Source organism: Peromyscus leucopus, chromosome X, assembly GCF_004664715.2.
Source record: "Peromyscus leucopus breed LL Stock chromosome X, UCI_PerLeu_2.1, whole genome shotgun sequence".
In the NCBI taxonomy this organism is placed as follows: domain Eukaryota; kingdom Metazoa; phylum Chordata; class Mammalia; order Rodentia; family Cricetidae; genus Peromyscus; species Peromyscus leucopus.
The window spans coordinates 26797736-26820289 of record NC_051083.1 but is presented as its reverse complement, the minus strand read 5'-3'; the positions used below and the strand labels follow the sequence as shown (position 1 = coordinate 26820289).

The following is a 22554-nucleotide window of genomic DNA, read 5'->3' as shown; positions in this document are numbered from 1 at the left end:
AATTCTTTACTTTTTTTGTAGGATTTAAAGAGAAATTTTAACTTGCTAATGTTGGAAATGAAATGTTGAACTAAAAAGAACCAGCTGAAGAAACTTGAAAAGGAACTTCCCATGAGCTTGGAACAAAATGGGGAAGGCGTCCTAGAAACTGAGAGAACAGCCTGGAACAGAACATCACCCAAAATGATCTGCGAACCTTTGTGCCACAGCTTTACAGAATTCCAGGAGGGTAATAAGCAGAATTTCTTCCAAACACCATGGACAATTAACTTTTAGAAAGTACAATGGGGCTGTTTCTCTGTAGACCATTAGAAAGAGGAAGTTGCTATGTAATTTTCATCTCCCTAATAATTATTTGCACTTGACTTCGGTATGCCATTGTGACTGGGCTGCCCTACTGCTATCATTTCCTGTCCCTCCAGCACCCTCCTACGAAGGTGCTGCTTGGAGGTATGGAGCAGCTGTGAACCCTGTGATCAACAGATCTCCTCCATCTGAGCACCCACCAAAAGCAAGGGGGAGAAGTAAAGCAGTTGCAAATTAAACATTTCAGTTCTCTGGTGAACTGTGATAATATTCCTAGAATACTCTTTGGAGATAGGTCAGAGATGCCCCATGCAAGAACTGACAGAAGACAAATGGTTCATTTTTAGCTTCCTGAACATGCAGAAAAAATAACTTTCCTAACCACTGATCTAGTTCCTTTCACATACAAAGCATGTGGCAGCGCCTTCCTCAATTCAGATGAGACTTATCAGTTGGTGAATTAAAAATCTGAGAATGAACTCAAGTGCAGCATGTTCTATAGCAGGAGTCACCAAACTACTACAGTTCATGGGTCAAATATGGACTCCAGGCTGTTTCTGTCAATAAAGTTTTATTAGTACACACCCACATCTGCTAGTTTACATATTTCTTGGGTCCACTTTTAACACTATGGCAGCAGAAGTACACTAAGATGTGCCACAGCAGATGACTTTCAAATCTTAAAATACCTACTATACAGCTGTTGATAGAAGTAGTTCACTGACTTGGACTAGAGAATTCAGGTGGGGCTGAGAAAAGTGTGAATCTTTTGGTGAGACAATATACTATTGACAGGGCATGAAGACTGAGTTAACAACCAAAGAGATGTTTTTCTTTGCCATGCCTTTATTGAGACAGCCATATGAATATTAATTTTGTAAAAATTATGAATTGAGGCTACAGGAGAGGGACTGAAGGCCATTTAATTTTTAATATATGTGGCCTTCTAAGAAACATAGAGAAACTGGGAATCCTGTCAGACACTTTTTTAGTCCTACATGTCCTTGTGTTTACCAACTACTACACTGAACATGATAGCAGAGAAGGAAACTGAAAGATAGAGCAACTCAGAGTTCTTTTTATTTTTTATTTTTCTAGATCTTCCTCACTAACTAGCAAAGTCAATGGGGGAGCATTAGCAGAATGTGCTCATTTCAAGAACTCAAAACAAAGTTGGGTATGGCATTGCATGCTTCCAATCTCAGCAAACAGAAAACTCAGGGCACAAAAGTCACATGATTAAGGCCAGTCTCGACTATGTAGTGAAAACCTGTCTTGAAACCACTTCTAAAACAGAAACAGACATGGGAAGATGGCTCAGTCAGTAAAGTAAGTACTTGACTTCCAAGTATGAGGACCAGAATTCAATCCTCAGAACCCATGAAAAAAGCCAGGTGGAGTGATGCACACTGACTACCCCTGACTCTCAGGTGCTTGGAATTCAGCCTACCCTAGCATGGCCGAATTCTAGGCCAGTGAGACATGCTGTCTCAAAAAACACAGTGGGTATTGTTCCTAAGGCATAATACCCAAGGTTATCCTCTGTTCTACACAAAATGAACACAGATGCATTTGCTCTCTCTCTCTCTCTCTCTCTCTCTCTCTCTCTCTCTCTCTCTCTCTCTCTCTCTCTCTCTCACACACACACACACACACACACACACACACACACACACACAGACTAAAACAAATGAGAAACAAAGCAAGGGCAGTCAAAAAACAGCCTGCTTTGCACCATCTCCAGCATTCCGGTTACAATGAAAGGCATCCACGTGTGAGTGCTGTGAAACGAGCACAGAATTCCACTGACTCCAAATGAGGTAACTGCTCTCACACATGTACCTATGTAACCTGTACTGCATAACATAAGGATGCCAAGGGAAATTCCTGCTAAAAAATCAAAATATTCATTCTTTTACTCAGAATGATACTAACCAGCAAATTAAAATTTACAAAACAAACATTACAGGCTCAAAAGGAAGAGCTTGACACCGAGGTCCCTTTACCAGCTAGCACCTGTATCCTGGTTTTTCTGCCTTGTAATGGGTCTCCCAAATTATGCAGCCTCTTCCTTATGTTCAGTGCCATCCTTTAATACGGAACTGCCCTCATATTAGGGAGTCCTCCCAGCCTTTTCAATGTGCACTTTCTTTGCCAAGACTGTGCTCTGGGAACACAGAGTGAATGGCCTGCTCCATGAGATTGGAGGGCATGGAACTCTTCACTTAGATTGGTAAGAGTGTCCAATGGCACAAAACACACCAGGGTCTTTCACCTTTCTACTTGAAGAGGCTCTTTGCTGGGAATTGACCATTGAAAACAGGGCTTTATTCAGGTTTTGAGAGAAGTTATAGTATAAAGGCTTGCCAGGGACTAGAGCCTCCCATCATTTTGGAGGAAACAGTGAGGTGCTCTGGCAGGACCCTCCTCTGTCACTTGCTCTCCACCTCCTTTAATGAAAGAGGGCAAACAAGAATGGAAAGCCACCTGCCCCAAAGGTGATTCTCAAGTTCAGTCCATTTTGCCAGCAACACCGACTTAGAATTTGGCACAGGCCAGCGTTTCTGCATGTGAGCCAGACATAGGCAGTGACATGAAAATTTCTCTCTCTGCAAGGGCTGGCTCAATCCAGACAAAAGGTTCAAAGGTGAGTCAAAGCATCAAGGGTGCCAGGCAGCCCCAAGCTAGGATTTCAATTACAGGCTGTGATAGAAACCTGCTTGCCCAGGTGCTGCTTCTTTTCACAGGCCAGCCAGCCAAATGGACTTGGTGTGCCTCCTTATGTAGACCCCTAGGGCTACAGTCAGCATAGGAGAAGAAGAGGTGACCCCGGGCTTGGAACTAACCTGTTTCTCACAGCTTGACCCACACATGTGGGTCCCAACTCTGCTGTGGTCAGGTGGCCCCAGGAGCTTTGAGTAATTAAAATACCATGTGATCCTTTGATCTGCTAGATAAAAAAGCCAAGGGTTTCAGGCATTTGTCCTCAGTGAAGGCCACATCAAGTGCACTAGCAAAGTTTCAAGACAAAACTGAAACAAGCTGGGTACAGGAAAAGTCTACTTAGGCAGAGCTCCTGGCCTCTATGCCAAGTTAGATCTGAATGATAGTGTCAATTCCGAGCCTTCCTGTTAAAGCCCTTCCATTGGCTTAGAAAACCTCTCTTCCAGCTGGGAGCAGCAATTATTAACTCAGCAGATAGGTGCTTTGTCAGATTCAGAAGAAAACAAATCTGCTCCTAGGAAGGGAATCAGCAGCCTTAATGGCAGCCCCGGAAGCATGTGCATTGAGGGAACATAATCACCTTTCATTTCATGTAATGACACCATCACGTTGACTTTGTTCCTACCGTTCCCAAATTACAGTATGCCTCCCTCCCCATGACTAGATGCTTGAAATCCTAAAGAATTTGTTGAACAGAATGCCATTTGTACTTGCCATGAGGCAATTACTGACTTTCTCGGCAGAACTCACTGTGTATATTTTGTATTCTATTCCATAATTCCTCATCAAGAAAGAGAGAAAGGAAAAAGGCAAGAAAGAAAGAAAGAAAGAAAGAAAGAAAGAAAGAAAGAAAGAAAGAAAGGAAGGAAGGAAGGAAGGAAGGAAGGAAGGAAGGAAGAGAAAAAGAAAGCAAGCCAACAAATCAACAAATAAAGTGTAGAAGTGTAGTGCCTCACCAACAACATATTGTTAGTTCCTCTTTTTATTTTGGTATTTTAAAACTGTATACAATAACACTCAGATACCATAAACAAATCTCTCTCTCTCTCTCTCTCTCTCTCTCTCTCTCTCTCTCTCTCTCTCTCTCTCTCTCTGCCTGTGTAGGCCAGAGCTTAGCAACTGATCTCTTCTCAGTCACTTGCCATCTTGATTTGGAAACAGGCACTCTCACTGAACATGAGCTCCCAGTTTGGCTGGAGTGCTTGTCTCTGTCTCTGCAGCCATAGGATTACAAGTGTATACCAACAAACCGACACTCTGCTTAGTTTTTACATGGATCCTGGGGATCAGATGTGGGTCACCATGCTTGCAAGGCAAGCACTTAGCCTATTGACTGAGCTATCTCCTCAGACCCACAACTTTCTTAATTTCCTCCATGGGTACAACTTTTCATTTCTGCTGAGACCTCTAGAACTATGTTGCCAGAAACTGAGGGTAACAACATGTGTAATCTAACCAGATATATTTGGCCTTTGCTGGGTGTTAAACATGTAGGTTTGATATAATAGGAAATTAATACCTGCATTACATTGAAACACATTACAGTACAAAGAATGGCAACAAGACCACAACATCGACGTGCAACTGTATGACTGAACTCTTAACATTTGACAGGAACTTTTATAGAAAGAAAAGTTTAAGGGTATTTATCACAGAGTAACAGGGAAAGAGCTCCAACCACAAAAGAAGCCAGAGTCTTATAAGACCTTGGAAGAAAAATGTTGCAAGAATAGCCCTGCAGCTACCAAAGAGTGTTTGCAGACAATCAATTACTTCTTCTCTCCTTGGAATATTTGAATTAGAATAGATAAATTCTAGAGGGAAGGCTGGGGGCTTTCATAGGTGCATAAGGTGAGGTCTCTGTTTATGATTTCTGTGATGACTGAATCCTATCTCCTTGAGTTGGTCATGTTCTGCTGGAATCGATAAGAAAGCAGGGAGGAAATACAAGCTACTTGCATTTATTCATATAATGCTCTCCTGGAGACAGATGAGCTGAAAATACATTTCTGTTGACCAGTGGAAAGATAAGAGATTGGCAGATAGGGGTGGCTCAACAATTTCCAAGTTGGGCCAAGCCCAAACTGGAGAACAAAGTGGAAGTTTCCTCAGCTCATTACTAACTCCACTATTCAGGATTCAGAATTGAATTCTATTGCATTAAGGAGACAGTAGTTCTGTTTAATTACCCACCATGGGAATTGCTGGTAGAATAATAGAATGGTGTGTCTTATCCAATAAACACACTCAGAGACACTATTTTTTTTTTGCACATACAGGGTAAAGGTGGTTAGAAAGCCAAGGTCCATGGGGAAAAGTCTCCCAAATTTGAACTTATAAAACCAGCCCATATATCATATAGCTTGGAAATGATTCTTTAGTCTCTTCTCCAACCTCCTATCTCAACTGACTCCTTCAATTTCACTCATGGTCCTTTCTCTTGCCAGCTGACTCATATTTATTTTGTTTATGCTTTAATATTTTCTCCTAGATATTCAAACTGAAGTACCAGCTTTATGAATCACCCATGCACTAAGCTTTCCGACTTTACAGTAGTCACACAAGCTTGTTCTTACACCATTAAAAACTAAAGAGAAAATAATATAAAGTACTCCCTATTCGCCATGAAACTTAAGTATCTGTACAGAAACTAAAGTATTCATGGTTCCATTGAAAATTATGGTCAGACTCTCAGGAGAGTGAAGGCCTTGTCAATAACTTTCATTTCTGACATCTCCATCAAAAATCCCACATTCATCCCTCCTTGGGGGCCTCCATTGCTTCTAAAGCCAGATCTATTATTACCCTTTATATTTCCACTGAACTCTGAGATTCTCTGAAACAACAATTTGTCTTACATGTCTAGGCAACTTTAGCAGTTATTGGTGCGTAATAAATACTGAGTATAAACCAAGGAAAGCTTTAGAAGGAGGCATGTGACCAGATTTAAGTTTATGGGTCCCGGCTGCTGAATGGGGAGGGGTATGTTTTATACACATGGAGATAAAATCAGCTGAGAGCAAATTATCACACTTAGGTAACCACCAGAGAGGGGGTCAAAGTCATAGGATACAGGGACTTAAAGAACTGAATCTTTAGACTCTAATGGTATGGGTGCAAGCATGAATTGGAATAGGAATAAGATACGACATTCCAGTTCCTGAGACAAATAACTTTTTTTGCAAGTGAGAAAAAGAGTCTCTGTTGGCATTGACCTTCTCAGGACTATTTGTCAATTACATGAAATCTTATGCCATAGAAGAATATTCTTAATGTTAGTAGTGTGTTATTTAGAATAAATTATCTTGTTTTATCCCAACCAGAATACTTTGAGAAGAAAAAGAGGGGCTACAAGTAAGTAATTATTTCAAAGAAAAGACCATAAATGAGGAATGAGTCAGCACAAAATGGCTGACAGTGGATGTCCAAGGAACTGAAAAAGTAAACAGTGATATAATAAGTTATATACTTATTTCTATTAGACTGTCTTTGCCTTTGCCTTGGACAGCTTGCTTGTATCTGTCTATCTGTAGGCTTGTGTGTCTACCTCCACTCAGCTTATATGATGGCCTTCATATGTGCCTGTGCCTACCTGCACCTGCCTGCCTAGTGATTTGCCTGGAAGGAATAAAATGTATTTTATCTGCCCAAGGCTCTTCACAATCTTGTCCATCTCCCAGCCTTCCATGGACCTCTTGCTTTCTTTGCATCAAAGGATGCAACCTCACACAACATGGCTGGTGGTTTATGTTCACTGACTATAAAACATCTATATCTATATTTTATACATAAACCATTATTTATACTAGCATCTATATTGTATCCATCCATCTGCATTGATTTCTGTGTCCATATCTATTTTCACAACTATATATGTATCAGTACCCATCTCTATAGACACCTAGACTTATGGATCATTGATGCTGTTATAATGATGATAATTTCAGCTATCTTGCTTTGTTCCTGCGTGTTTCTTATTCTATTCACCTTTCCCTCTCTTAGACAGTTCTCACCATGATATACTGTCCTAAGCTTCTTTCCTTTCCATGTAGTTTCTAAATTCTTTTATGCTTCTATCCCGTCCTCAGGCCTGCTCTCTCTCCTAATTCGTAATAATAAGTATTGAACAACTTTTATTTTGTATTGTGTCAAGTTTCCTTCAAGTTTGTGTTTCTGGGACAATGCAGGCCTTCAACTCTATTTCTTTGGCCATCACCCTCCAAGTGTTGAAATTATAGGAACTCGCCACAGAGCCCAGCTTGTCATATTTCTTTAAAAATGCTCACTGTTCCCCAAACACTGCACTTCAGGTTGGTGGTGCAGCTCCATGATAACATGTTCACATGTGTGAAAACATAGATTCCATCATTGGTACCACTAAAATAAATCTGTAATTCAGATGTCTCTATGAATGTGCAATGTAAGTGGTCCTTTCTAAACACAATGAATTCTAATTCAGCAAATGTATGTGCCATTGGGAATGCCACATGATTAGTCTATGTTTTATCATCAGGAAGATGGTAATATTGTTCCAGTGCTAAGGCCAAATAAAAGAATCAGGTGCAGAAAACTACTTCAGTGTAGCTGCCATAGCTATTCTGTGGAATTATCTGGGTGCATCTGAAACTTTGTTTCCAGGCTTACCCCAGGCTCAGGCATCAGGATCTTATTGCTTCTTAAATTATGCTAATATGTAGGAAAGGTTAAAAATTACTAGTTTCCAAAGTATGAGATACCACACAAGTGTATATGTGGATCAGTACCCTTCATTTCGTTTGTTTTGCCTTGTGTGTACTGGTGTGTGCTTGCATGTGTGTCTGTGTATCATGTACATGCCTTGTGCCCACAGAGGCCAGAAGGGAGAACTGGATCCTCTGGAAATGGAGTTATATAAAGATTGTGGGCCACCAATTGGGTGCTAAGAATAAAATCCATGTTCTACTGAGCCATCTCTTTAGCCCCTTCTTCATTTTTCATCCCCATGGATCAATAAGTCCTTATGGAAAATAGTCTATCATCTCTATTCTAAATAATGGGAAATGATACATGGTAGAGGAAACTTAAAATTTGGAGTATCTTAGGCCATGTACTGCAAGACTCATAATGAAAGAATTCTCTCATTATTTAGCTATCAGACTGCAACTTTGAAATACACAAAGCCTGATTCCTCCTACCATTTGGTCCATCACTCAGTGAAAGCAACTGTCTGATGCAGATATTATATGCATCCTAAGAAAAGATTAAGAAAAAAACCCAATGTCCTTCAAAAGATATGTAAACAAGTGAAAAAAATAAATGCAAAGGGGCTAATCACTAACCATACATCAGTTTCCCAGTTGTCCTTTTAACTAAGAATGCTAATGAAAACAGAAATACTCTGTAGTGTAAACCTGGGCTCTCCAAAAACTGATAATTACAGCTTCTCCCTGTAATGGCCATAACTCAGTAGGTAGAGGGAATCTCATTATTTATCAGACTCATTAGTAATGGGGAAAGAACAAGCACTTTCCAGAGGAGTATTATGCTAGACATCTTATGAATTCTCTGAAAGGACTATAGAAGCTTACTTTTTAAGAAAAAAAAAAAGAACAGTACTTTGGGAAAATGATGCTGATGGTTTTGGTTTTGAAACCCAGCAGCAATAGCAGCAGCAGTCAGAGGAAGTTCTTTGAGTAACCACTTGTCTCTTATAGTTTGACAGCTGACCTAGAGCAGTAGAAAGCTTAAATTGACACATGATCATCCCATATAAATGTTAAATGGAGCTAATGGCAATTCTTAAGGTAGAGCTAGCTAGCCATTATTCCCAGAAGCCCTCACTAGCAAGTCACAGTTTGAGTTACTACCTTTTGAAAGAGTATCTGGAATGTATGTAACCTCCCTAAAAGCCAAATAGGAGGAAAGAAAACTAGACATTAATCATAAAAGTCTGAAATATACCTTTATAAAGTCCCAATTCATGCCTTTAAAAAATACATTTCATTGCCTCATCTTTTTCCAGTTCTGACCGCAAATATCTGGATTACTTTATCTGAACCAACTGAGTGCATCTGTAGCCATGTTGGAAAACAGATGGCATATTATAATATCATACATTGTCTTAACAGAAGAAAGGATTTGGACAAACTATGCAAAACTAGCAGTTAGAATCCAGGGTGTGAGACAAACTACTGGTCTTTTTTTCTTGTTTCTTGAGTGCTCTGAGACTAGGTTCCAAAGGCCATACTCGTGCTTCTTTCTCTGGGAGCACAGCCTCCAAAAGGCATAAGGCACTTCTATGTTCCCTAGCATGGGTAATGTTTAAGGGAAACGCAGGTCTTCTCAAGGTGCCCTCAAGAGGCAGTTCCTGGGTTAGCTGTGGACTCAAGAGAGGAGGTCTTCTTCCCTCTGTGGCAATTATGGAGAAGAGGGGAGATTTGGGTTATAAAGACTAGAAAAGCAGCCACAGCAATCAGTCCTGTGAGTTTTCACCCTGCTGGCTTGTCAGCAATCTTCACTTGGTGTGGGCTTGAGTAAGAAATAGAGAAGACCCTAAAAATCTAGAAAACACCTTTATAAAAATGACTCCCACTCCCATATCATCTTATACTTGCTAATAAATGCATAGGCAGCTTGGCTGAAACAAAGAAAACAGCCTGTGGTAGGAAAAATAATTTTTCTCTTCCTCTCAAATCTCTACTCAATTATAACTGGACTCTGGCCAACTGTGCTTCCTGATTCCAAATCTATTTCACTAATTTCTTGTAATTAAGAATATTTCAGTAGTGTTGGAGAACAAAGACTCAGACTCGCTGTTTGAAACACACACACACACACACACACACACACACACACACACACTGTAAATGCCCTTCTCACCAAACCGCAAAACTGTAAAAATCTAAAAATCTAGACGATGACAGCTGCTCTGGAAACCACTCTTGGTAGGGTCTTAAAGAGTGAAGCATAGAATCAAACTTTGAACCATCAATTTCATATAGCTCTGACATTCCAACTCTAGGTGTAGTCTCCAAAGAAGTAAAAACAGAAAGAAAATGTGTGTGTGTGTGTGTGTGTGTGTGTGTGTGTGTGTGTGTGTGTGTGTGTATTTAACCTAGGGACTTGTACGTGCAGAACAAACACTACCCTCAAACTATACCCACATCAGTGAATCTATTCAACCATGCTCATAGCACCTCTGTTCAGTAGTCAAGTGGTAAAAAAAATGTAAGTATCCTGTGACAGACAAATTAATAACTGTGGTATATACATTCAGTGGACTATTATCCAGCATTAAAAAAGAATGAATTCTAACACATAATATGAATAGGTTCTTGAAAACTTTATGTAAAATTAAACCAGCCAGATAGAAGAGAACACATATTATACGATTCCACTTAGATGAGGTTCCTAGAATAAGCAAATTTATAGAGATTGAAAAGAGACTGGATACTATTGGGAGATAAAATCAGGAGAAATAAATACTTATTACTGGATCATACGCAACTTATCAGTGGCCACATCCAACTTCTAGCTTTGATTTGCTCAGGAGAATGAATACAATTAAAGTGGGAACTCAAAGGTACTTGGAAACCATTACTCAAGCAGTTCAATCTCCTCCTGTACCTTCTATAGCTTGTGACATTGGCTTACATTGTTCTTAGGTAGACACCATCTTGGAGAGGCAATGCCCTGCTTAGGAGATTTCTCGGAAGGGCTGTGTTGTTTGCTTTTGCCAACTTGACACAAATTGGAGTCATTTGAGGGAATAGAATGTCAATTGAGAAGACACTGTCCATAGATAGACCTGTAGGAAAGTCTATAGCAGCATTTTCTTGACTGATGGTTAATGTGAGAGTACCCAGATTACTATAGGTAGTGCCATGCCTGGAAGGTGGTCCTGGGTTGTGTAAGAGAATATGCTAAACCAGCCATGGAGAACACTCCAGCAAGCAGCTTTCCTCCATGGTGTCAGCTTCAGTCCCTATTTCCAGGTCCCTGCTTGAGTTCTTGTCCTGACTTCCCTCAGTGATATACTGTGACCTGGAAGTATAAGGTAAATAATCTCTTTTCTCTTCCAAGTTGCAAACCTTCAGAGCGGTTTAGTTTAGTGCAGCAACAGGAAACAACCGAAGATAAGGGTGATACAAAAGTCATTCAAATGGACAGTGGTAAGTGCATAACACCATGGATGCTACTAAATAATACATCTAAAATGGCTTAAGTAGGAAATGCTGTGATGTATATTCATTTAACACAACCAAAATAAGACTATCATAAAAATCTGTAATCTAAACCAATATATGAACAAAAAATTTATAGCAAGAGGTCAGAAAAAAACGCATAATCTTTTTAGTAGATGACCCAGTAACATTCTTGACCCTTCCTTGAAAATGTTTGAAATAATCAGATTCCACATAATTTTTCAGTTTCAGACAATGGATGCAACTGACCTAAAATTTAATAGTGCACACTTCTGCTGTGAGCAAGAATTGCCATACTATGGAGGTAATTATCAGTAATCCAGTTATCCAGTCAATAACCCCACATATATGCACATGTAAGCCACCCTAATTAAACTCAGTGAGTTACTAGAAAAAGAAAAAAGATAGAAAAGTAAGAAGGGTACATGTTGAGAAGAAGTTTCCAGAGGGAAAGGGCATACAAGAGGGAAATAGAGGGACAATATGATCACAAAACATTCTATACACATATGCAGTCATCTAAGAATAAATAAAACCCTTTTGAACAAAACAAAACTAGAAGAGCATTGGCCAAATTCTTTGGTGTCTTTTTAACCTACTTGATGAAGTAGTCACGGCCATCTCGGTTTGTCATCATCTCCCATCCATAGGGTGGCACCTGGTTCAAGGCCCAGGTTCCTGAGGGAGGCGGCCAGCCCGAAGACTTGGTCCTGTGGCTGGAAACAAAGAGAGCATCATCACCTCTGACTCTTTAACATAAGTTTGAGATCACTGCACAAGAGTTAATGTCTTATTCCTCTAAATTGTGAGCTGTGTGCATAACTGAACATATACCAACTTTAAAGAATGTCTTTGCATCAGATAGCATGCTAGGCATTTTGCATGCAATAGAGAACTTATTTTCTATAGAATCCACATAATGGAAGTACACTCATATACTATATGCATAAGAAACCAATGGGTTAGTAAAATTAAGTAAGTTTGTTGTGGGAAACTTTGATCAAAAGTTCTTTGTAGTTCTGACCACAAGAAGCATATTAGATATGCTAGATATTTAGGCAGTTCAGGCACATACATAGAGTTCACATTGTCATATAAAGAAACACACATGAAGATAAGTCAAAGTTTTATACTTTTATGAAAAAAAGCAAGGTGGAGTTTCCTGGATTCCTACGACCAAAATAAAAAAATGTATATTCACAGTAACCACATGCCAAACAAAGTCAGTCATAGAGCAGTAGTTAAACCCTCACTGTTAAGATGCAACAAATATTCACATATTATCTTTTCTACTTTCTAAGGCCCCAAAGTCAATTTGTCTGTCAGTACAGTGAAATATTGGAGAATATTTTATATATATATATATGTTTTCTAAAAGCAAAAGAAACAGCTTATCACTCCTGTGACATTGTGACAGGCAGCATTGCATAGTCACAGTCCATAACTGGAGACCTGTAGCTAGTTTCTGAAGTGATCACCAAATGCTGGTTTGTATTCTTCATCCCTGCCTTCCCACAAATGCCCAACACTTGTTCAGTCCTTACCCATGATACTGGAAGGAAGCAAGGAATGTCATTTTAGCCTTAGTCCACATCCCTCGTCAGGTGGTTCCTTAGATCAAAGGGAAGTAGCTCATTTGATAGCCAGCCTTAAGATCCTACAGTGGTTCCAAATGCCAGACTGTCACCAACCAAAGTGAGCAGGTAAAGAGTGGTGATGATGTTTGCAGGGGCTCATCGTCAGTGCAGCAGCAGCCACCAGAGTCCTTTACACCGAGAGAGAAGCTCTTTCTCTGGTGTGATGAATGAAGAGCAGCCTAGAGAGTGAATGCAGGCTGGGTAGGATTCCACTTGTCACCTGCCTCCCTGGCTTAGTCGTCTTGCGAGGGTGCAACTTGCACAGCCTTACATGGTGGCTTTCATGCAGCCTTTTGCCCTTTATGGTGAATATCCAAAGCAATACTTCTCTCTTCAATGCCCTTGCTCTGTCACCACATCTGTCCAACCAGTGACTCAACCTGTGTCCAGAGATGCAAGCCCATTTCCTGTGACTCCTCCACAGGAGAAGAAGATCTGCATAATTTAAAGCCCTTTCCATTGCTTTTCCTTAACTTCCTTTCAGTATTGCTACCTCCTCCAATAAAGAGTGAGGATTAAAAGTATTCACAAAATTAATAGGAGTGGTAAATTTAGAATGCCACTATAGCGCCATTTCTTGCTTGTTGACTATTAAAAGAAAATACATGGCCACCTCTTTTGTTTCCCTGGCTTATGCAAATGTCAGCAGTGGCAATTTCCTCTGGTGGTTTTGAAGGAAACAAAAAAAAAACTGCTGTTTCCCCCAGGTGAGAGCACACATGAATCTGCTACCCTGAGGTACTATAACAAACAAACAGACACACAAACAAACCCCACAGCAGTTCCCTTTATGCCAGCAGGGATCACCTTTAGAAAGCTCTCTAAGATGGGACCAAGAAAATAAGCTCTTAGAAGTGGGAATACAGTCAATTTGGTTGTTTAAAACTTTTCCCTAAAGCTGGAGTAGACTTAGAAGTGACACAAAGACCATTCTTGACTTTGGAAGAGAGCTTATTTACAGAAGGTTATGATTTATTTTGGAATCCTAAATCATATATTGTGTTCCTATTAACCCTTTTCCTCCAAGGTACAAACAAAGGATGCCCTTTTCCCCCTTGATTTTCTGTCCTGGCCCTTTTCCACACACACAACATGAAATACTAATCACCTAAGGAAAGGCACAGGCTCCCTAATACAATTGAAATGTCAAACACAGCATTCTAATGAGGAGCTGCAGGAAGCTTGAATTCTATTTTATTTGCTGAATTTTATTATACATCACATTCTGTCCTGGGCAGTATGTCCAGAGTGTAGCAAACAACCATTCAGCAAGATGTTTTCAAATAAAGTCTCTGCCTAAAATGAAATGCCAGCACCAGAAACCACTGCTAGACCAGAAACCACTGCTAGACCAGAAACCACTGCTAGATCAGAAACCACTGCTAGACCAGAAACCACTGCTAGACCAGAAACCACTGCTAGACCAGAAACCACTGCTAGACCAGAAACTACCACCGGAACAGAACCACCACACATACTAACTGTGCTTCTCTAGGTCAAGGAGCATCAAAACAAATGATGGACTAATTAAGATCAGACATCGCTACATCTGCCTATTAATGAGTTGACTTAAAATATGTGGGTCACAAAGGCTTCAGTAAAACCCAGCAAATGAAAAGTGGAAGGAGAACAAACCAAGACTCTTATAAAAGTATCTATCCATGACAGTCTTGAGAAAAAAATCAAGAACAGAGGTCAGAACTAGGGAGGGGCTCCTGTGCAGTATGGTGACTGGGAGACCTGCTTCAATAGTTTGTATCACCTTGGGAGATAGCAAATCCTCTCTATTAGCTGGAGAAGGGCTCTAGAGACCTCCTTCCTCTGCTCTTATCACAAGGGGTTCACTATTCCCAGGTGGCCTGTTCTTTCACTGCTGGCACAACCTTTTCTAACCAGTATATTCTGTTTTGTGTATTTTAAAACAAGATCTCATTCTATATCTCAGGCTGTCCTGGAATTCACTGTGTGGCCTAGGCTGATCTTGAACTCACAGCAATCCTCCTGTCTCATTTTCCTAAGTGCTGGGACTGTAGGCATGAGCCATCATGCCTGGCTATACAAAGAATGGTAAGAAGTAGCCCCTGTGGGACAGCAGAGTGGCTGTTTTGCTTTAACAAATTCAGAAATCCTGTTTAGTTCTTTAGAAGGGCCAGGCAGCTGTGGTAACACTGCAAAACTGACACTGTTTTGGGCAGAAATCTTCATTTGGGGCAATAATGGTCCATGTGGGTACCTATGAAAGACTCATACCCTTCTTCTTCTTCTTCTTCTTCTTCTTCTTCTTCTTCTTCTTCTTCTTCTTCTTCTTCTTCTTCTTCTTCTTCTTCTTCTTCTTCTTCTTTGTTCTTAGGCACAATACCAGGGGCTGGAGCCATTGTACAACTTCTTCTCTTTGAAGGAGGTTGTACTTTTCTTATTCAAGGGCATCTCAAACTCAAGATTGCTCCTGACCAGCACTAAGCAGGACCCTAGCAGTTCTGTAGAACTTCTACCAGTGTTGCTGATGATGGTATGCTGGTTGGTCTCACTGACATAATTTGTGGTCTGGCATCACCATTTTCAGGGCACTCTATTAAATTAGAAATTTCCATAAATGATTTTTAAGTAGACCTATATCTCATATAATACTCAGGCAGTATTGATGTCTACTAGAGGTTAAGAATTGCCAGGTTACAAACAGACTCTTCCATTTATTGTCCATAACCTTGAACAAATCACTTGACCTGCCTATCCTCCTCAAGACCTGTTTCTCTCCTCTGTAAAAGGACTCATGTTAGTATAAAAATATTAATTCATGTAGCATGGTGCCTAGGACAGAGTCTAGTGAAATCTACATATGACTCAGAGTGGAAAAAGAATAAAAGATTCAATTTTCCTTCCCAGTCTTGCAAGAAGAACCTGAAACAAGCAGTGATCTTTTCCCAAAAACTTAGAAGGTAATGAGCTCAACTACTCCAAGGCAGAAGGAATGACAGAATTTTTTTAACCAGAAACTCTGTGATCTAGGGAACAGAGGGTCAGTTTCTTCTTTTTCCAGGCAAAGCCTTGAGACTCCTTGCAATTCTAATGTTCTGTAACTCCTATCTGAGATCATGGCTGTGTGAACCACTTTCAAACACTTACCTCAGCCTTAAAAATAGCGACCTACATTGTCAGGGCTATTTAAATCATTCCAGAAACTCCTCTAGACTGACTGAACTGGTTTGCAACTTTGAGCTTCACTCATCTATTGTTTGCAACAGACAGAAACTATCCATGAACAAAAAATGATCTTCATACTTTTTTTTGAAATGATAACATCTATGTATGAATGGGTCAGGCAAAGTTGCAGAACTATTTATGTTAAGATGACTGGTAGAAGTAACTGATGCTCTCCTGCTGTGTGTCTGTCTCTAAACTCTGGACTGAATCTCCATGGCCAGTCCATCCTAAGAGTAGTGAGCTCTTAGAAACCACCAGTGGGCAGCTTAGGCTATCTGAGTTTCCTTGGAACAGCCCAGCAGCTCATCATCAGAAAGAGGGCCTGAAGGGCTCTGAAATCAGGTTCCGAAGACTTGAGTCAGGAAGATGTAAATCCTGCCTCTTACATGAATTTACCCTCTGGTAAATCTAAATGTACCTTGATTTCCTCATCTGGGAAAACAATTTATCCTGCACTCTATTTGTCACACTGGGGTGATTTTTATCTCCAAAGTAATTTAGTAGTTTCTGGAGACAGTTTTGGTGGTCATAGGTAGGGAAAGGTTGTTATGTCTGTTTTAGTCTAGTGGCTACAGGCCAAGGATGCTGCTAAAGCAGGTTTTCTTAGGGCTGGAGAGATGACTATAGCACTAAGGGCACTTGCAAAGGACTTATGTTAGCTTCTTAGCAGCCAGACAGTGGGTCACAACTACGATTTGTAGCATAATCCCTCAGTGCTTCTTTCTCAGTCTCCTGGGTGCAATGAATACAGGTGTGAGCCAACATACTTTGCTGGGAAACTAGACCTCTGGGCAGACACCACGTTTTATATAGACTGTCTGGGCACAGAAACAGGGGCAGTAGGTTAGAGCCCAAATGGAACCATCCTGAACAAAATGGCTGCTGGCATTAAATAGTGAGTTAGAAGAATGCTCAAGACTGACCCCTGGAGCTTTCTACTCCAAGGTCCGAAGGAGTGACAAGAGCTCATAAGCTTCCTTATATATTCAGTAATAATCATATAAGATTGGCAGCTAACATTAATCTCATCTTTGAGACTGCGCAGAGAAGTGAATTATTATGTCTGTTTCAAATATGAGAAAACTAAAGACTTATCTATTTGATTATTCATTCTTGTCATTGAGTGGCACTATGAAAACACAACAAAATAAACGTTGACCGAGAATTTGATCATTCTTACTTTTCTGAACTCACAGAAATTATTTTCATATGAACCCAATGTTATCCAGTGTTACATAGAGGCTCATAAAATGGGAAGCATTTTCTCACTTATTTTAACCGTCAAGGTTAGTGTTTAGGCGCTGTGTAGCTATGTCCTCCAAATTAAAACCTTCCCTCCAGGAGGGAGGAAAGCAGCTCATTAAGACTCGGACAGTAGATGAAACTTATAAGGCTCAAGAAGTAAAGAAAACTGACAAGTCTCAGGGAGTTCCTAAAACTTCTAAGGTTTCCAAGAGCCTCCATGAGGTTACATAAGCAGTAACAATCACCAGAGAGGAGAGACACTTTGATTGGTCAGATGGATACAAATTATGTATGAGGCTCTAGGGATGCAGTATTTCTGAATCATCCCCTATGCTGGGGTAGGCTTTTTGGTGATAGAGCTGCCTTTGAGTCGCCCATGCTACTGTAAAGAACACCTCACTCAAACTCCAGTAAGCAAGCCAATAGATTAACTTATTCACAAAGTTATATTTTGGTGTGATCATTTCTTGTGTGTGTTGTTTGTGTCCTGTGTAGGGTGAATAGATGCTTATATGACATTGGGTTAAGATACCCAAATGCACCAGATGCCTCCAAATATCCTCCAACATCAGCTTGCATTTGAAGCAGCTGGTATTCATGCTTGGTTCTAAGTTCACATACAAAGGGGATAATATAAAGGAAAAAGACAAAGAGAGAGAAAAATTAACAATGGAAGATGGACCTAGATAGTTTTTAAATCTCCAAGTTTTGAAGACAGCCATGATCTTTATGTGCCTAGCATGGTGTACTGTATTGTAGTTGGAGAAGAATCTTTAGTATGACCCCAAGGGAGGCTTGTCCTGTAGTATGTTATCCCCATTGTGTGTAAGGACCTGACTAACAGGTCTGCTAGATGCTATTTATCTCACTATCCACATGGACATGGCCTGCATTTGATTGTGTTGTCCTCTACTTCCAAACATCACTTTCTTCTTATGAAGCCTTCAATGTAGCACTAACATATTTTGATTTTACACATCGGGTAGCAGCTTGCTTTCCTATGACCCTTTATGGGTAGGCTTTGGTAGGTGCACTTGAGGAAACCTATGTCATTGAGGTGACTAGAACATCAAAGCCATCCAGACAGAGGCATCCCACCAACCATTTAAAAGATGTTGCTTCTGTTGTGACAAGGAGGACATGGAAGTACAATTAAGAAGTAAAACACAGCTTTAAATACTAATGTCAAGCCTTACAATAGCACATCATCCCAAGTATATTCATCACAAAGTCACTTTAGCTAAGGAGAAATTTATTATGACTCAGGAGCTTAACTACAGTACAATGACATTTGAATGTATATTCTGACAATGGCATTAAACATTTTTCCTGATTAGTTTCATCTGCTCCATTATATGATTTACCAGCCTACACAATCAAACCACTTGTGAGATAACTTTCAGATCAGACCTCTCCCACCCTGTTGGGTGAGCTATGTCTTCTAATCAACTAGGGGAATGAAATCCAGGCTAACTGGTTCTCCTTCCAAAAATAGATGCAAGCAAACCTAAGACTCATTTGGTTTTGATAGGGTCTCTCCCTTTAGCCCAGAACTGATCTGGAATGTCTGGAACTTATTTTTGTAGCTCAGACTGGCCTTGAATTATTGGTGATCCTGCTGCCTCAGCCCCCTGAATGCTTGCACTACAAGTGTAAGCCACCATGCTTGATACTAAACCTTGGTTTATTAACGTTATTATGTCAGGCCCAGGAAATCTGATGGGACTGAGGGCAGGTGTCTGGAGTAATTGGATATCACACACAAGAGTCATTATTCAAGTCACATGCAATTCTACCTTGGATTAGACTTTGGCAAAGTACACTCGAATGTTTTAGATGGCTGAATTCTTCAGAATCTAGAAAGATGGTTATAAGTTATAAGTTGTCTTAAATTGTATGAGAGACCAGGACAGTCAGGTTTCATTGCTCAAGAAGTAAAATATGGGAACAGCAGACACACCAAGTCTTGAGTTCCATTTGCTAGAATATGGTCTGCACCTTTTCCTGAGTTTGTAGTTGTAACTCCCCAAGTAAAAATTTGATGCCATGTGGATACACTAAGCTGCATAGTCACTCTGTGAGGGCAGCGATCATGGTCATCTTTGATGCTATGATTCTGAGTAGTGTTTAAATGTGAATAGAATCAACAAGGAAACACAAGTTCTCCTGTGATGTGGTCATAGAATCTTATGCATTAAGACTATAGGTTTTGTCTTATGGACAATAAAAGCAGGTAGGGTGAGAACATCAGGTATACAAATTGTTGCTTGGTAGGCATTGTGCCAGGCACATTCATAGATTATTGCTTCTTCCTTGTCACAACAGTCCAAAAGGACATGTTAAAAGCTTAATTATTAAATAGGAGATACAGCCCACCCACCTACATATAAGAGATCCAGGTTCAATGCCAGTACTACCCTCCCCCAAAAGTTAATTATTAAGGCTGGGTATGTAACTCAGTTAGTAGAACATGACCTAGCATGCAGGAAGGCCTAGGTTCAATTCCCAGCACTGCATAAATAGCATGTGGTGGTGTTTGAATGTAAATCATAGAACCCAGGAGGTGGAGATAGGAAGCTTGGGGGTTCAAGGTCATTCTTAACTATATAGTAAATTTGAGAATAGCCTGAATTAAAAAAAATATCGTTGATAGAAATTTTCACCTATGAAAACTATGGACTATATTAAGCATCATGTTGGGGTGTGGTAAGGACCACTGTAATTTAGGTCATCAAACAGTTGCTATCATTACTTTTTCATAGATATGTTAATACCTGTAACAAATATTGAGTGACTAGTTTATACCACATGTAGTTCTGAGTGCTGGAAAATTATGTGTAAAGAAGTGGGCTGGGGAGATGTCTCTGTGTGTAAGAGCACTTGCTCTGCAAGCATCAGGACCTGAGTTTGACTCTCCAGCATCCACATAGAAAGCCAGGCATGGGATTGCATATTACACTAGGACTGGAGAACGGAGCTAGCATAGCCCAAATGGCAAGCTTCTGTTCTGTTAGAGACCTTGAGTAAGGAAAAGAAGGTAGAGCACAATAGAGGAAGACTCCTGATATCTTGTTCTGGCTCTGGTCTCTGTGTGTATTTGCACAAGTGCACACACCCACACACTCACAAGTATATACCACACACCACACATGTACATATGCACAAACACACAAACACACAGGAATCAGAAAACAAAATAGAAAAGGGAAACCAGAACTGCTGACTCAGAAAATAAGCATCCACAATCACCTCACCCAGATTTTCCCAGCCTAGCATCCTCCTGAGTTTTTATAAAGCTATTTACTGACCTCCCTATCATTCTCTGAACATACACTTTCTATGTCCATGTTTTCTAGTTTTTGTTCATGCCATTTTCTTTCACTTGAATGCTCTGCTCATCTACACCAACCTCCCTATTTCATTCCATAGCTGTTCAAAATTGATGCATCTTGCCAAACCCTTATGAAAGACTCAAATGAACAGAAAGCAACTTCTGAGTATTCTTGTCCTCCCATGATGACCTTTGTGCTCATGAGTAGTCTTGGTGTTCATGATGGCAATAAGGAGGGAGCTTCTACCTTATATAGTTACTGAATACTGTGTGTTCAAGCCCTGGAGAGTAACATCAAGAAAAATGTTTCCTGCACCCACACTTAGCAATGCTAAGTATCTGCTTGTTAATATGTTCATTGTAACAACTTCAGTTAGAAAGATTTCTTTTTTTTCTACTATATCTATGCTTGTTAGGTTTTGCTAAGTGGACACAAATTAGAGTCACCTGGGAGGAGAGAACTTTAGTTAAAGAAATATCCCTATCAGATCAACCTATGAGCATTTCTGTGTGACATTTTCTTGATTGTTGATTGATGTGTGAGGGCCTGTCCTTCTGTGGGCAATACCACCACTGGACAAGTGGTCCTGCCTGGGTGGGGTAAGAAAGCAAGTTGAACAAGGCATGGGGAGCAAGCTAGTAAGCAGCATTCTTCCCTGGTTCCTGCCTCTGCTCCTATTTGAGTATCTATTTTGATTCCCCTTAGTGATAGACTGGCAATGAAAGAGCCCTTAAGATCCAGCAACAATAACCCTTTAATTTTCCTTGTTGTTAACAAATGACATCTATATCTTTGCTAGAAGAGAGATCACAGATGGACATGAGACCTCCCATGATTCCTCCCCTTAAGTTCAGCAATGGCCAACCAACTCTGAAACAGCTACTCCTTTTTACATTAATAGCATGTGTAGGATTTGGCAACTGAACACAGTACAATAATAGCACTTGTTTGAATGAATGAGTAGTTGTCAAGTTGATGGAATTCTTTAAGTAGAGCAATATGACAGTGAGCAGGCAGGCAGATCTAGGATTTTTAAGCCTACATGGCTAACACTGTGCTCAGTAGAACACATTCCTAGAAGCCCCTTGTTGGTGTAAAGATAACAAGTCAGAAATCTCAAGGGAAATAAAAGGGTTCAAGTTGAAACCTTAGTAATGGTCAACTTTTTGTGCTGACCAATTTCTTTGATGTAAGGTTATTTTCGTTTTGATAGCTCAAAGTACTTGAAGCAGGATATGGCTCTTCATAGAAAATGAGTTCATAGTCTTAACTATACCTGCCTGTTTCTCCTTATTTTGAGAAATTTCAATCACATAGAAACATTAAAAGCAGAGTCCAATAAACATTCTTGATTTTTTGTTTGTTTGTTTTCCCCAGATACAGAATGTCTCTATGTAACCATGGCTAGCCTGGGATTCTTTTGTTTGTTTGTTTTTTGATACAGGTTTTCTCTGTATAGTTTTGGTGCCTGTCCTGGATCTCGCTCTATAGACCAGGCTGGCCTCGAACTCACAGAGATCCACCTGGGTCTGCCTCCTGAGTGCTGGGATGAAAGACATGTGCCACTGTTGCCTGGCATGGCCTGGGATTCTTTATGTAGACCAGACTGACCTCAAACTCAGAAATCTACCTTTCTTGTCTTCCAGAGTACTGGAATTAAAGACATGTGACACTATGACTGACCAACAAACTCTGTGTTCTTCAGTCCTGATCTCTGTTTCTGAACTAGAGTGATGTCTTAGGAAGGAAGTGGGTCTTGCTGCTCTTCCAGAAGACTAAAATACAGGAGACTATATCAGGTGGCTTACAATCACCTGTGTTGATATTTTATCTGTGTACCCTAATTGTGGTGGTAATCTAATTGTACTGAAATATTATTTTGATTGTATGTTAATAAATAAAGTTGTCCGGGGGTCAGAGCTATTA

At 40.2% G+C, this 22554-nt stretch overlaps 1 protein-coding gene across 9 annotated transcripts in view; it reads right to left on the bottom strand.

The window, feature by feature from the left end:
• The window catches only part of Frmpd4 (FERM and PDZ domain containing 4), a 937357-nt gene that overhangs the window by 218050 nt on the left and 696753 nt on the right, over positions 1–22554 (bottom strand). For all 9 annotated transcript variants that reach the window (XM_037199121.1, XM_037199124.1, XM_037199122.1 and 6 more), the window contains one exon: positions 11813–11929. In XM_037199121.1, the coding sequence (XP_037055016.1) occupies positions 11813–11929 (117 nt within the window). The remainder of the gene's footprint in view (positions 1–11812; positions 11930–22554) is intronic.